The sequence below is a fragment of the Stenella coeruleoalba genome, assembly GCF_951394435.1.
Source record: "Stenella coeruleoalba genome assembly, chromosome: 9".
Taxonomy (NCBI): Eukaryota; Metazoa; Chordata; class Mammalia; order Artiodactyla; family Delphinidae; genus Stenella; species Stenella coeruleoalba.
Genome location: NC_137155.1, coordinates 13,223,266 through 13,236,835, shown reverse-complemented (window position 1 = coordinate 13,236,835; position 13,570 = coordinate 13,223,266). Strand labels below are relative to the sequence as shown.

General features: G+C 38.9%; 1 protein-coding gene across 1 annotated transcript; it reads left to right on the top strand.

Annotated features, from left to right (window-relative positions):
* Positions 1 to 383: 383 nt before the first annotated feature.
* Positions 384 to 8,407, top strand: YAE1 (YAE1 maturation factor of ABCE1). The gene is made up of 3 exons (XM_079931665.1): positions 384 to 543; positions 2,387 to 2,508; positions 4,100 to 8,407. Exons 1-3 carry the CDS (start codon positions 415 to 417, stop codon positions 4,527 to 4,529), a joined length of 681 nt encoding a protein of 226 aa, XP_079787791.1. The 5' UTR covers positions 384 to 414; the 3' UTR covers positions 4,530 to 8,407.
* Positions 8,408 to 13,570: the final 5,163 nt, after the last annotated feature.

The following is a 13,570-nucleotide window of genomic DNA, read 5'->3' as shown; positions in this document are numbered from 1 at the left end:
GCCAATGCGCCCGTCTCCAAAACCCGACCCCTGTAGAGACCTTGGTGGGAAGGGACAGGGTTTCTCTGAGGGTAGGCACCGCCTTCTGCAGAGGTCAAGGTCGGACAAGCCCCACTTGGGAGGAATCTGCCTCGCCCACAATAAGTGCACGCCCACACTTCGAGTCAAGTGAGACAGCTGCCACAACACCAGGTAGCAAAAAGGTTCGGGCGGGAGGCAAGACCCTACCGGGATTCAAAACCCTCCCGGGACGTCCCCCCAACAGCGAAACACCGCGCACACCCACGCGCACTTCAACGCGCACGCGCACGCATCCCGCGAGGCAACCCACCCTCCTCAGTCTTCGCCCCGCCCCGCGGACCGGAAGGAATTGCCGGCATTTCCGGCGCCGGCGCTTCGGAGGTTTCCTCAGTGATGTCGTGGTTACGAGCCGCTTCCTTGGTCCAGGGTCCTGGAGAGGAGAGGGACGTTTTTGACGAGGAAGCTGACGAGTCGGTCCTGGTGCAGCGGGAATGGCGGAACCACATGCAGAGACGAGTCAAAGTAAAGCTGCGTGGAGGGGGTGGGCGTCCCTTGCTGTACCGGGTTGTGAGGAGAGGCGCACGACGTTGTGAAGAGGCGGGGACCCGAGAGGAGAGGGCCGAGTGGTCCGGGCCCGACCCGGCGCTGCCCTCCCTACCCCCTCATTATGCAGTCCTGCCCGCGTCCTGCTAGGGTTTCCCAATGGGTTACTTGAAAGCGCGCGACACCACAGGACGCGTTCCTAGAGCGCCCGCGGGGCGCGTTGGACACTGGGGGGGCGGCGAACAAAATAAACTTTGTCTTAGGCTTTGAAGAGATTTGAGTTTGATGAGGACCAGAGGGAAGGGGATGGGGGAGAAACGTATACACTGACTGTATGTGTCTAATTACGGCTGTCAGAGGACATGTACGCACTTGACATGGGTTGATTGAAGAGCTCGGGAGCCTAAAGTTAGGAGTGGTGGTAATCAGGACAGCTGGAAAAAGTGCACTTAAGAATGTTGTCGAGGGCTTCCCTGGTGGCGCAGTGGTTGGGGGTCCGCCTGCCGATGCAGGGGACACGGGTTCGTGCCCCGGTCCGGGAAGATCCCACATGCCGCGGAGCGGCGGGGCCCGTGAGCCATGGCCGCTGAGCCTGCGCGTCCGGAGGCTGTGCTCCGCAACGGGAGAGGCCACAGCAGTGAGAGGCCCGCGTACCGCAAAAAAAAAAAAAAAAAAATGTTGTCGAAGGGCAGTAAGACAAAGCTAACGTGGAATCCTGATGGCTAGGTAAGGGAGTATTCATGTTGGGTTTTGTTTTTTTAGTTTGTCGGGTGTCAATTATCCATCTCTCAGTTGTCTCACTATTGAGACTCGGCTTTATACCACACCCCCAGTTTCCAGGTGGAGCCTTCAGCGCCTAGTTCAGGGGGAGGACCGAAGGGTGAGGTCCATTCCGGCTAGTATCCGTGGCAACCATTCACTAAAACTGCGCTTGTTTAATGCTTCAGTAAAATAGTACTTGTTTAGCATAACAACCATGTTGTCAGTGTCAGAAATGCTTTACAGAAGGCTGAGGCGAGGCCAGTCAGTACCGAGCATCTTTTGAGTGCTGGGGCCGGACAAAAAAATCCTGCCCACAGAGGATTTGCATTTTACTTGAATTTAGGTATCAAGCAAAATTTCTCAAACCAGACCTCTCATGGTCCTTTTGCTAAACCAGTTTCCTCTTTCCCTACTTCCGTTCCAAGACCTTACTGCCCTGCGTCACCCACCTACGCCAGTCCAGTTGCTAAGGGGATCAAACACGTAATTCCCCATGTTTCCTCTCTGTGGAGCAACTGCTAACACAGCGTTTTGTAAAACTGTATAGAGTCAGTATTTTAAAATGTGCCCAACGCCGTGGTTGAGAATCCGCCTGTCAACTCAGGGGACAGGGGTTCCGTCCCTGGTCCCGGGAAGATCCCACACGCTGCGGAGCAACCAAGCCCGCGAGCCACAACTACTGAAGCCCGCGTGCCTAGAGCCCGTGTTCCGTAACAAGAGAAGCCACCGCGGTGAGAAGCCTGCGTACCGCAACTAGAGAAAGCCCGCGCGCAGCAACGAAGACCCAACGCAGCCAAAAATAAATAAAAATTTTTTAAAATGTGCCCAATAAGTCTAGACTTCAAAAATGGGATAAACCAATAATAAACTTTTATGAGAAGCGTAGTCTACTTTGGTTGTGTGGTTATGCCATATGTTCTAGAACCGTGTTGTTAAATAACCCAGTAGAGGCCTGTTTCATCAGTCTTCCAAACTGGTTCTATGACTTTCTAGAAAAACCTACAGTGGTTTACTTGATGTTAGTTACAACTGTAATTCTTCATTACTTTCTTATTTTTAGGAAGGCTATAGAGATGGAATAGAAGCTGGCAAAGCAGTTACTCTTCAACAAGGTTTCAATCAAGGTTATAAGGAAGGTGCAGAAGTCATTATGAACTATGGACAACTCAGAGGAACATTGAGGTAATTTTTAAAACTTAAATGCTGAATTATTTTAACCTCAGTACTACTGGAGGATTTTTATTAAAGTAGTATGTAAAAATAAAGCGTTTAAAGTGAAGTGCTTTTCCTATTGTTAAATCCACAAGAGTGCTTCAGAGCATGGAATAAAATCGCCTTCAAAAAGTCGAAAGTTCATCCACTTTAATATGTGAGCCAGGTGTTGTCTTTTACTGCAAAGAAATGATAGGAAGTGTCTATTTTTTGCTACCTGAACTACCACCAATCTGTATCTCAAAGTAATTAAAAAGAACTTCAGGTTTTGAATAAAGCTTTTAGTCTTCCACATGTAGCAGAACACAATAAAACAGACGTCTAGACTAGAAGTACATGATGAAAATTATAGCTGGTAACAGAAAAATGATTCCATTTACTTTAGTCCTAAATTTTGAATACCTGTCAAGATTCCATAGCAATAATGGCATGTATCAGAACCAAGTGATCAAATGGCACATGGAGCTAGGAGCATGGCAGGCTTGTCCTCTTTGATGCTTTATACCTTTTCAACTGCCCTCTATAGAGAAAAACAAAATGCTTCAAGGAATCATTGATTTTTAAAAGGTATAAAACAAAAGTTGTCAAAACAAAGGAAAAATTCATTACATTGAGGTTTTCTAAAATTCAGCTGTTGGGAATCAGCATTTATACTATACTAAAGTAGGAAAATGATCACATGTTTATTGTCACATCAAGTTAATCTTTTATAAGCTTAGAAAGCTTACTGCTAAATCTTACACATTTTTTAAAACATTAATTTTCATAACAACCATTATTTCATGACGTGAATGATCTGAAATGTCAAAAAATACAGTTGTCTATACTAAAAAATTAAAGAAAAATAATTATTAGGGCTAAAAGAAATCTAACCTTCTTCAATAAAATTATTAGTCAGCTCAGCAAAGTGTCTACTCTGTCACAAAATTGGAAAGGTGAAGTTGTCTCAAAACTTTTTTTTCCCCCCTAACCTTCGGTTTTGATGGCAAGTAGCTATATGGTTAGAACAGTGGTTTTCAACCTTGGTAGCAGCTTGTTACAGCTGGGAAGCTTTAAAAAAATAATACCCCCAGAGATTCTGATTTAATTGGTCTCAGGTGTGACCTGAGTCTTGATAAGTTTAAAAGTTTCCCAGGTGATTCTGACGTGCATCCAAGATTGAGAGTCCCTAGTTTAAAAGGTGGTTGATGTCCTTAAAGGAGAAACTAATTTTTCAGATCTTTCTGTTAGTTGTATCCTTCTTCAACAGAAGCTACACAGTCATAAGGGGAAAAATCTAAAATCAGGAAGAGTGGATGTAGAGCTGTGAAGGAGGGGTTATGAATTATAAACAGTTTATATGATTAAGTCCAATTGTTTAATTCCTATTGAAAGATACTGTCCTTATATTTTTAATCCTGTTTTACCATCATTACTTTCCTGATTTTGACTTGCATTACTGTTATTAATAATTTTTGCATGGTGTTATCTGGAAAAGAAACATGTAAGCCTTAGCATCAAAAATTCTAAAAGCCTTTGTTTAATTTTTTTCTATTTAACTCTTGCTTATATTTTTGTTCAGTGCTTTGCTCTCCTGGTGTCACCTTCATGATAGTAGTTCGGCTTTGATCAGTAAAATAAATAATCTTCTGGATGCAGTTGGCCAGTGTGAAGAGTATGTGCTCAGACATCTGAAATCAATCACTCCACAGCCCCATGTTGTAGATTTATTGGACTCCATTCAGGATATGGACCTTTGTCATATAGCTCCAGCTGAGGAAAAGATTGATGAAGCTAAAGATGAAAGATTCTATGAAAATAATGCTGAATTTAACAAAAACTGTAGCAAGAATCTTAGTGGGGTAGATTGTTCATCTTTAAAATATTGTAGAACACAGGAGCATGCACATTCCGAAAACCCAAGCCTCACTTGGATTTTAGAACAGACAGCCAGTTTGGTAAAACAGCTGGGAGTATCAGTAGACATATTACAGCACCTCAAACAACTATAAAAATTATCTTCACTTTAATATTGAAAATAATATTCAGAACATTCTTAGAATATTTTGTTTCTGAACAAGCTAACCAAAATTTGTACTGGTTTCTACATTGAACACTTCACTTGTAAGGTTATCCTTCATGGAAGTTTGAAATGTCTTCAAAATTAACACTATTTAATATAAGCCTACTTTCTTTGTCACTGGTAATTTTTATGTGGTTTAAGATATGCTCGGAAATTCTAGTTGTCATCATTTTCAAATTTCTGATCAAAATCAAGCATTTTTGAACTCATTATTAGCAGAAATGAACAAGAATCAGACTACAGTTAACCCTTGAACAACACAGGTGTTAGGGGTACCCACCCACCATGCAGTTAAAAATCCGCATATTACTTATAGCTGGCCCTCCATACCTGCAGTTGCGAGTCTCAGATTCAACCAATCTCAGATCGTACGGTACTGTAGTATTTACTACTGAAAAAATATCCAAGTATAAGTGGACCCTAAGAGTTCACACTCTTGCGGTTCAAGCATCAAATGTTATTTTGTAAGGTCTTAGCCCTACCTTCTGCTCTTATCACATTGTCTTGTGATTAGGACCTCACCTTGTAATCAGACCAAAGTTACAAAAAATTACCTAATGGCTAAAGTTGTAAATAGACACACATAGATATATATAGATATGTAGACATATATATATTGAAATTAAGAGGCTAATAAGTGTAAAGCTGAAAAAAATGTTTATACTGATAGTTAAAACAAAATACTAAAGTTTGTTTTAGTTTTTTTATTGAGGTATAATTGATTTATAATGTTTCGGGTATACAGCAAAGTGATTCAGTTACACATTTTTTTTCAGATTTTTTCCATTATAGGTTATTACAAAATATTGAATATAGTTCCCTGTGCTATATAGTAGGTCCTTTTTGTTTATTTTATATATAGTAATGTGTATATGTTAATCCTAAACTTCTAATTTATCCCCACCTCCTTTCCCTTTTGGTAACTGTAAGTTTGTTTTCTATGTCTGTGAGTCTATTTCTGTTTTGTAAATATGTTCATTTGTATCATTTTTTAGATTCCACATATAAGTGATATCATACCATATTTGTTAAAGTTTGTTTCAGTTTTGTGTTTATTAAAAGTAAGGACACAGTTCCATGAAAAATACAGAAAATACATTTCATGCTAAAGTACTTACTTAGCTTATCCAAGTTTTGAGTTAGTAGTGTTACCTGACAGTGTGCCAGATTATTCCTAAACTGCAGTTTTGCTTCATATATTTAGGAATAAAACATTGAAGCCACTGACTTCTGTATTATCTTGTAGCAATATTCTTAGTCTAGCATAGACAAAATGAGATTCAAACTTATGCTCCAGGACCTAAACATATAAAATCAGGAAAGGATTTTTCATCACTTTTTTGCCTGAAACACAAATTTATGTAACATGCCTGACTTCAGAGGCACCCAAATAATTGCCTCTCATTGATAGCCATAATTTATATCTACCATCTACTGTAAAAGACTGATACCCTGAGAAAATCTTATCTGATAAAAGAGGTGTTTCAAGAGATTAAGAAAATGTACTGCTGTGATCTTACAACCTCCACAGGGTTCACAGGACATTATGAAATTGAAGCAACAAATTTGAAATTAGAAGACCATAAAGTATGTCAGGATTTACTAAAACATGCTGAAGATATCAAGTGACATTTGACAGATGGTTTTTAAAAAAAGTGATTGGGGCTTCCCTGGTGGCGCAGTGGTTGAGAGTCCACCTGCCGATGCAGGGGACACGGGTTCGTGTCCCGGTCCAGGAAGATCCCACATGCCGCGGAGCGGCTGGGCCCGTGAGCCATGGCCGCTGAGCCTGCGCGTCCGGAGCCTGTGCTCCGCAACGGGAGAGGCCACAGCGGCGAGAGGCCCGTGTACTGCAAAAACAAAAACAAAGAAAAAGTGATTGTATCTCTCTAGATGTAAACACTATTTCAGAGATTTACTGATTTGTCTTGTTACGTAGATACTTTTTTCCATATTTATGAATGCAGCAAAAATCTCAAATCCACATGGAATATTATAAGCAGTCTCTGAAGTCTTCATGTTGCTCTGCCCTGCATATTAGATATGAAATATACACATCTTTAATAATACATCTCAAGGAAGTCACCCTGAGTAAAAATTTCATGAGTGCAGCAAATCTGGAGATTTTATCTGGGCTCACCCTGACAGAATTTCCTGAAGATAACACCCTTTGCCACCATTGAAAATAGGTTGTTTTTGTGTAGATGTTCGTAGAAAAGGAACTCAAGAGAATTAGCTGAGTTGAATGAAGCTGTTGGGTTGAAAACATCTCTTAAGCTTACATTGCCTTTTAAAAAAACACAGAAGTTCCTGGACTGCAGAGGAAAATTAATGGAATGCTCATTATACCTGTGTTTCATGAACCTCTGTATTAGAACCACAAGAGTGAAGGAAAGAAACCTTGCCTTGTGTCTTTTACCTTGCCTCGTGTGTTCTAGGCCTGCCAAGTGTTGCCATGAAAAGACCCTAGATGAAGATAAATGTAAAGCAAGACTGCCCCGGAGCAGACACAGCAGAGTTTCAAGACCCAGGACCTAGACATTAGGCTTAGATGATGTGGCTTCCTTAAAAACAGAATTTTCACCTTGAGTAAGTTACTTCTAGATACTGACATATGTGGGGTTTTTTTATTCGTCGTTGTTTTCTAAGCCCACAATACTATGCTTTTCTGGCATTTCAGTTGCTAGAGGTATTGAGGCCACCAAAATTTTTGTGATACACAAACAAGCAGAAGTGGGCAGCTGAATTCACCTACCTGCATCCTTACCTCATTTATATCCTTAGCACTGCTTATTAACTGCTTTTGTGGTACACCAAAATAAAAGCCTTGAACCAAGTCCAAGATGTGCTTTTCATCTATCTTCAGACTAAAGTTTTGTGTTCCAGTCTAAGACATAGACAAATAAATATAGAAAGACATTCTTTTTTTAAATTTTTTAATATTCTTTTCCTTTACAGTTTATCACAGGATATTGAATAGAGTTCCCTGGGCTATACGGTAGGGCCTTGTTGTTTATCCATTCTACATATAATAGTTTGCATGTGCTAATCCCAAATTCCCAATCCCTCCCCCTTGGCAACCACAAGTCTGTTCTCTTATGTCTTTGAGACTGTTTCTGTTTCATAGATAAGTTCATTTGTATCATCATATTTTAGATTCCACATGTAAGTGATATCAGATGGTGTTTGTCTTTCTCTTTCTGACTTAGTACGCTAATCTCTAGGTCCATCCATGTTGCTGCAAATGGCATTATTTCATTCTTTTTTATTATGGCTGAGTAGTATTCCATTATATATATACATATATATATATATATATATATACACACACACCACATGTTCTTTATCCATTCATCTGTCATTGGACATTTAGGTTGTTTCCATGTCTTGGCTATTGTAAATAGTGCTGCTGTGAACATAGGGGTGCATGTATCTTTTTGAATTATAGTTTTGTCCAGATACATGCCCAGGAGTGGGATTGTTGGATCATATGGCAACTCTATTTTTAGTTTTTTGAGGAACCTTCATCTGTTTTCCATAGTGGCTGCACTAATTTACATTCCCCCTGTAGGAGGGTTCCCTTTTCTCCACACCCTGTCCAGCATTTGTTATTTGTAGACATTTTAATGATGGCCATTCTGACCAGTGTGAGTTTTGATTTGTATTTTAGAGATTCTTAATTTCAGAACAGTAGGTGAAGTAAATATCATATGCCATCTTAAACTACCAATCAGACTTCTTGCTCTACAGAAATACTCCAGTCTCCCATCATGAAGATACTTCACGCCCCATAGTTGCTTTTCTTGCTTTTGCTCTCATTTACTGCCTTTTCCCAACAAACTTACTGGAAGAAGAGTCTGCAGTCACTGTCTCAAATTGCTTTCTCCCCATTCACTCCTGAACATCAAACTGCTTTTCACTAAGGTCACTGGTGGCCGCTAAATCACACGACTGCCCTGGTTGTATGATTTTCAGTCATACACTTGTCCTCTCACTTGTCTGGTTTTCAGTCCTCTCACCTGTCCTCCATCACTGGACACGAGGAACCATCTACTTTTACAATCCATCTGCCTGCCTTCTGCAGCAGCACTTTTTCTTGTTCTACTCATTACTACTTACTTCTACTGGATAAACGATAAACTTGAGTTTCATTTCCAGGCCCGAGCAGCACTGTCAGTATGATTTCCCATCCTGCCTCCAACACACACACACACACACACACACACACACACACACACACACACACACACCACTTCTTTATGGACACTACTCCAATGCTTTGTGGACAATCCACAACTCCTAAAGTTGTTCACTCTGACTCTTCTGTCTCGAATACTTTTATTCCATATCCTTCCTTCCCAGCAAATTCCTATTTATCTGTCAACACGAGCTCAAATTTCAACTTTCTCAGGCAGAGGTAGTTGCCCTTCCCAGTGTTCCCTCTTCATCACTTTGAGTACCTCAAACTTCAAATTTATTCAGGAAAGTACCTTATTCATCATTATATCCCCAGCACTTACCACACCCTGTATATAGATGCATATGTGGTGTTCAATGAGGGAAAAAATAACTGTATTTACTAGCCAAAATGAAAATGAAATCAGAAATTTAGAATTCCAAAATACATCATGTTAGGAGCTTCCCTGGTGGCACAGTGGTTAAGAATCCGCCTGCCAGTGCAGGGGACATGGGTTCAAGCCCTGGTCCGGGAAGATCCCACGTGCCGTGGAGCAGCTAAGCCCATGTGACACAACTACTGAGCCTGTGCTCTTGAGCCCACGTGCTGCAACTACTGAAGCCCAGGCACCTAGAGCACGTGCTCTGCAACAAGAGAAGCCACCACAATGAGAAGCCCATGCACTGCAATGAAGAGTGGCCCCCGCTCACTGCAACTAGAGAAAGCCCACGCGCAGCAATGAAGACCCAACACAGCCAAAAATAAATAAATTTAAAAAAATACATCATGTTATTTATTTTTAGAAGAGAAAACAAACCTTTATGTTTGCCTTTTAAATTTTTTTCCTTTTAATTTTGCATGTTAATAAAAATCCACATATACATATTCTGTCTTCATTGTACTAGGCTAAATAGTAACACTAAGACAATAGTATTTCCCAGTCTTTAAAAATCACACTTATGAATGAATAATCCTACAATATAATTTTTAATGGTATAAAATTTTATTTGTACAGTTTTAGCTATTAAAGACAGAAACTACAAAAGAAAAAAATCTAATAACAGTAAGAAGGAGTTGGAGGAAATAGAGGAATGGGAAAGTAACAGCTAACACGGTGTTTACGATATACAGGCACTATTCTGAAAGCTTCACTGGTATTAGTTGCTTAAGCCTCATAACAGACCTATGCAGCCAAACTATTCATTATCCCCATCCTAGAGATGAGGAAACCAGGGCACCAAGGAGACTAAGTAACTTGTCCAAATCACGGCTACTAAATGGCCCAGTTGAGATTTAAAGCAAGGCAAATCTACCTCCAGAGTTGGTGCTAAGGGTAGATGTGTACGAAATAATACGGTAGCAGTGATTGTGTTTAGTGAAGGGACTATGAACTATATTTTCCCCTTGCTGTTAATTTCTACTTTTCTGCATTTTTCCAATCTTCTCCAGTCAGCAAGTATTATTTCTATAATGTGTATAATAATCAGCAACTACAAGGAACAAAAAATTTGTTTGCTATACATCTAGAAAAAGGGAAATTCTATTCCCTACTGGGAGGAGAGAATCTTTATCATCCAGGAAGTAGTATAGAAAGGTGTGTTTAGCATATACAGAAACTAAATTCTGCGTGGACTCCTTAGACTCTCTACATGCCTCTTAGAATAATTTGTGTCACTCATTGCAATAACGTTTCTTTAGCTTTTATAAATTCCTACTTAACCTTCAAAAACAGGATGTTAGTTCACTACTGACAAGTATATGTATTGCTACAGATTTGCCAAAAAAAGCCAAGGGTCCTTAACATTCCAAACTCCATTTTCTTGCCCTATAAATAGCCTGATCTTTCATAAAGAAGGTTAACAAAGTATAATCAGAACTACTTACAACAGATTCAATTCTGTGGGAAGTTGAATCCTGATGCTTTCATGCATGTGTATACAATTCACAATTGAGAGAGAGGCCCTGAACTTCTGGATCTGATTTATTTCCAAGGAACTGTTGAATTAGTTCAAGGCCACTGGGTGGTGCTGGTGCATCCTGATATGTATTGTGCTCACAAGAACAGGAAGCCAATGATTATCCTTAAAGCTATCTATGCCAAACAGACTGAGTCATTTATAAGATTGGGAGGACGGGGAGAGGTTTCTGGGGTATGTCAAAAAAAAAAAAAAACCCTCAAAAACGTAGGGTGCACTCCCTTTTTTAAAATTCTAGGCTGAGAATTTTTCTAAATCAAAATAACCAATCATAAGGAAACCTGTTCACAGAAAAAAGCACCATTTACTCTCCAAATTCCTGAGGCCTAAAAATAAACACCCAGAACCCAAAGCATACAGCCTGCAATCAGAAATGATACAAAATTATAACTTTACATGCACAAAGCATTTCTACTTTGTCAGACAGTACTGTGCCTAAACTGTTTCAAACATCAATCTCTCTCACACACACATACTCAACAACTTACTTTGTTAACCTATCAAATATGTCACAACCCTCTTTTTTAGTCAACAAATATACAACTAGGTAAGTTTTCCTCTACAGCTCATTCCAGCTAATATTTAAGCCTATTTCCTTATGAATTGCAGAATCACCATAATGTAATATTGCTTTGTTATTTATAAAATTAGTATAAGGTTTTATAAAGAATTTTTAACATAAAGGATAAGTAATTTGTCAAGTCCCTGTAATACTAATATGAGGGATTTGACAATAATAGTACTGACAGTCCTTGCCAATAAAGTAAAGCTGAACTGGAATGAGGATATAATGTAAATAACCTGAAAATAAAATCTTTCTTTTTCTTATTTGGAGACATTGCAAAACACATTTCTTCAAATATCAGATCCTAACATAGCCCAAGATTCTAATTTGTGATGATAAACTACAGTGAAACATCAAATAGTACTTTGAAAACCTTCAATGATGAAGTCATTACTTGTTAAAAAACTAACCATAAATTTTTAATCTATCAGCTGTGCTAGAAATTACTGCCACGGAGTTGATTACGAACCGAAACTCATTTATTGCATTTAGACATTTAAATCCCAGGTGGGAGCCAGTTAAACTATTTTCATTTGAAATCACGTTGTTTTGCTATTCAGGATGCCAAATAACATATTTTAGTCTGTACTTTTATAGGCCTGTATGAGGTTTGTATGATGTCTAGAATCTGGCATAGTATTCATTGGGACCCCGTTTGTCAGCTCAGAGACCATTTTTATTTCTGTTCGTGTGCTAGAATAAAGGGCTGCTTTCATGAAGGTAGCAGCAGCACTGGGGTCAGGGATGTGATCCATGTTCACTCAGCTGCTCACAAGCCCCACCTCTTTGGTAAACATGAGACTTCTGACCTCATCACAGGATACTGCTATTGCCAAGGAAGTAACCAAGGGACAACTTGAGAAAGTCAAACAGAGTAAGTGGCCATTGACAGATGTTGTTTAGTTAATGCAAAGAATGAGCAGAGAGGCAGACAAGCATGCTGAAGATCAGTATAGCTTCTGGTGTGATACAGCAGAGTATGAATCAAATCAACAATACTCCACGTCTAGGAATTTGATCTAAGAAAATAATTAAACAGGTGATGAGAACCTTCAGCACAAAGAAACTTATTGCCTCTGTAGAGTAGAGAATAATGAGAAACAACCTAAATGACTAGCAATAAAAGAATTGCTAAGCAAATTTTGATACATCCACTCAGAGAAAGTTGCATACCCATTACGGATTATCATTGTGAGATCTATAGAAACAAAATAATTATGGTATTTTTAAAGTGAAAGTCACTGTAAAATGTTACATACATATGTGTACAAATTATGTAAAAAATGTTTTTGCAGATAAAAACTAGAAGATTATTCTCAGATATGGTAATGTATTAATGTAGTAGGATTAGAGGGGTTTTTTTTTCTTTTTCAGAACTTTCTTTTATGTCATTGTGCTGTTTTAGAATAAGAAAAGTAAAATATTTGGAGAAGTATTAGCTTTTAAGAAAAACAGCAATGTGTACTTTATCCTGAAAATCAAAATCTGGAAAAAAGGCAAATACACTTAATTCAAAACAGTAGATCAGAAAAAGATCCCCAGACTACTATCTGGTAAGGGGGAAAACAACAACAAATCAGGAAAAGTTTATTAAGTATATAATTTTTTCCAAGTATATCAAAAAAGCCATTCCTATTTGCCTTTAGTGCATTTTCTGACAGCCTTTGTAAGGTTTTACTTCAGCTGATACTAGCAATCACACCAACTGTAATTGGAGTGGTGCCCCAAAATGTGGGTACATTCTTGGTAGCATGAGTAAACTGGCTTCCTTAAAAATCTCTGGGACTGCCTTCTCTTAACAAAATAAAATAAAACAAATAAAAATAAAGTCTATTGAATTTGTTACAGTATTGCTTCTATCAATCAGTTCATAAAATTGGGACTACTATTAGCCCAATTGAGTTATTTTGCACTCACTCCTAGGGGAAACCAATGCCATACATATAAATCACTTCTACACAATATACAATATCCAATAATAAGACCCTCAGAGCCTCAGAAAATTCAATGAGAAGTGACTGCTAAATTAAATAGATTTGAAAGAGAATATATATTCATATAATTTCTTTGTTTCTCAATATTGATTTGATTGTGGCAATAACTTTGGATAAGTTTGCCATTATTTTGTACATGTTAATAAACTGTATGCATATAAGCTGTCTACTTTCCAAAAGAGATTTGAGCCTCTTAGTTTCCAAGTCTGTAAAATGGAGGTTGATTGTTTCTGTAAGTATCACATGCCATAATGTATG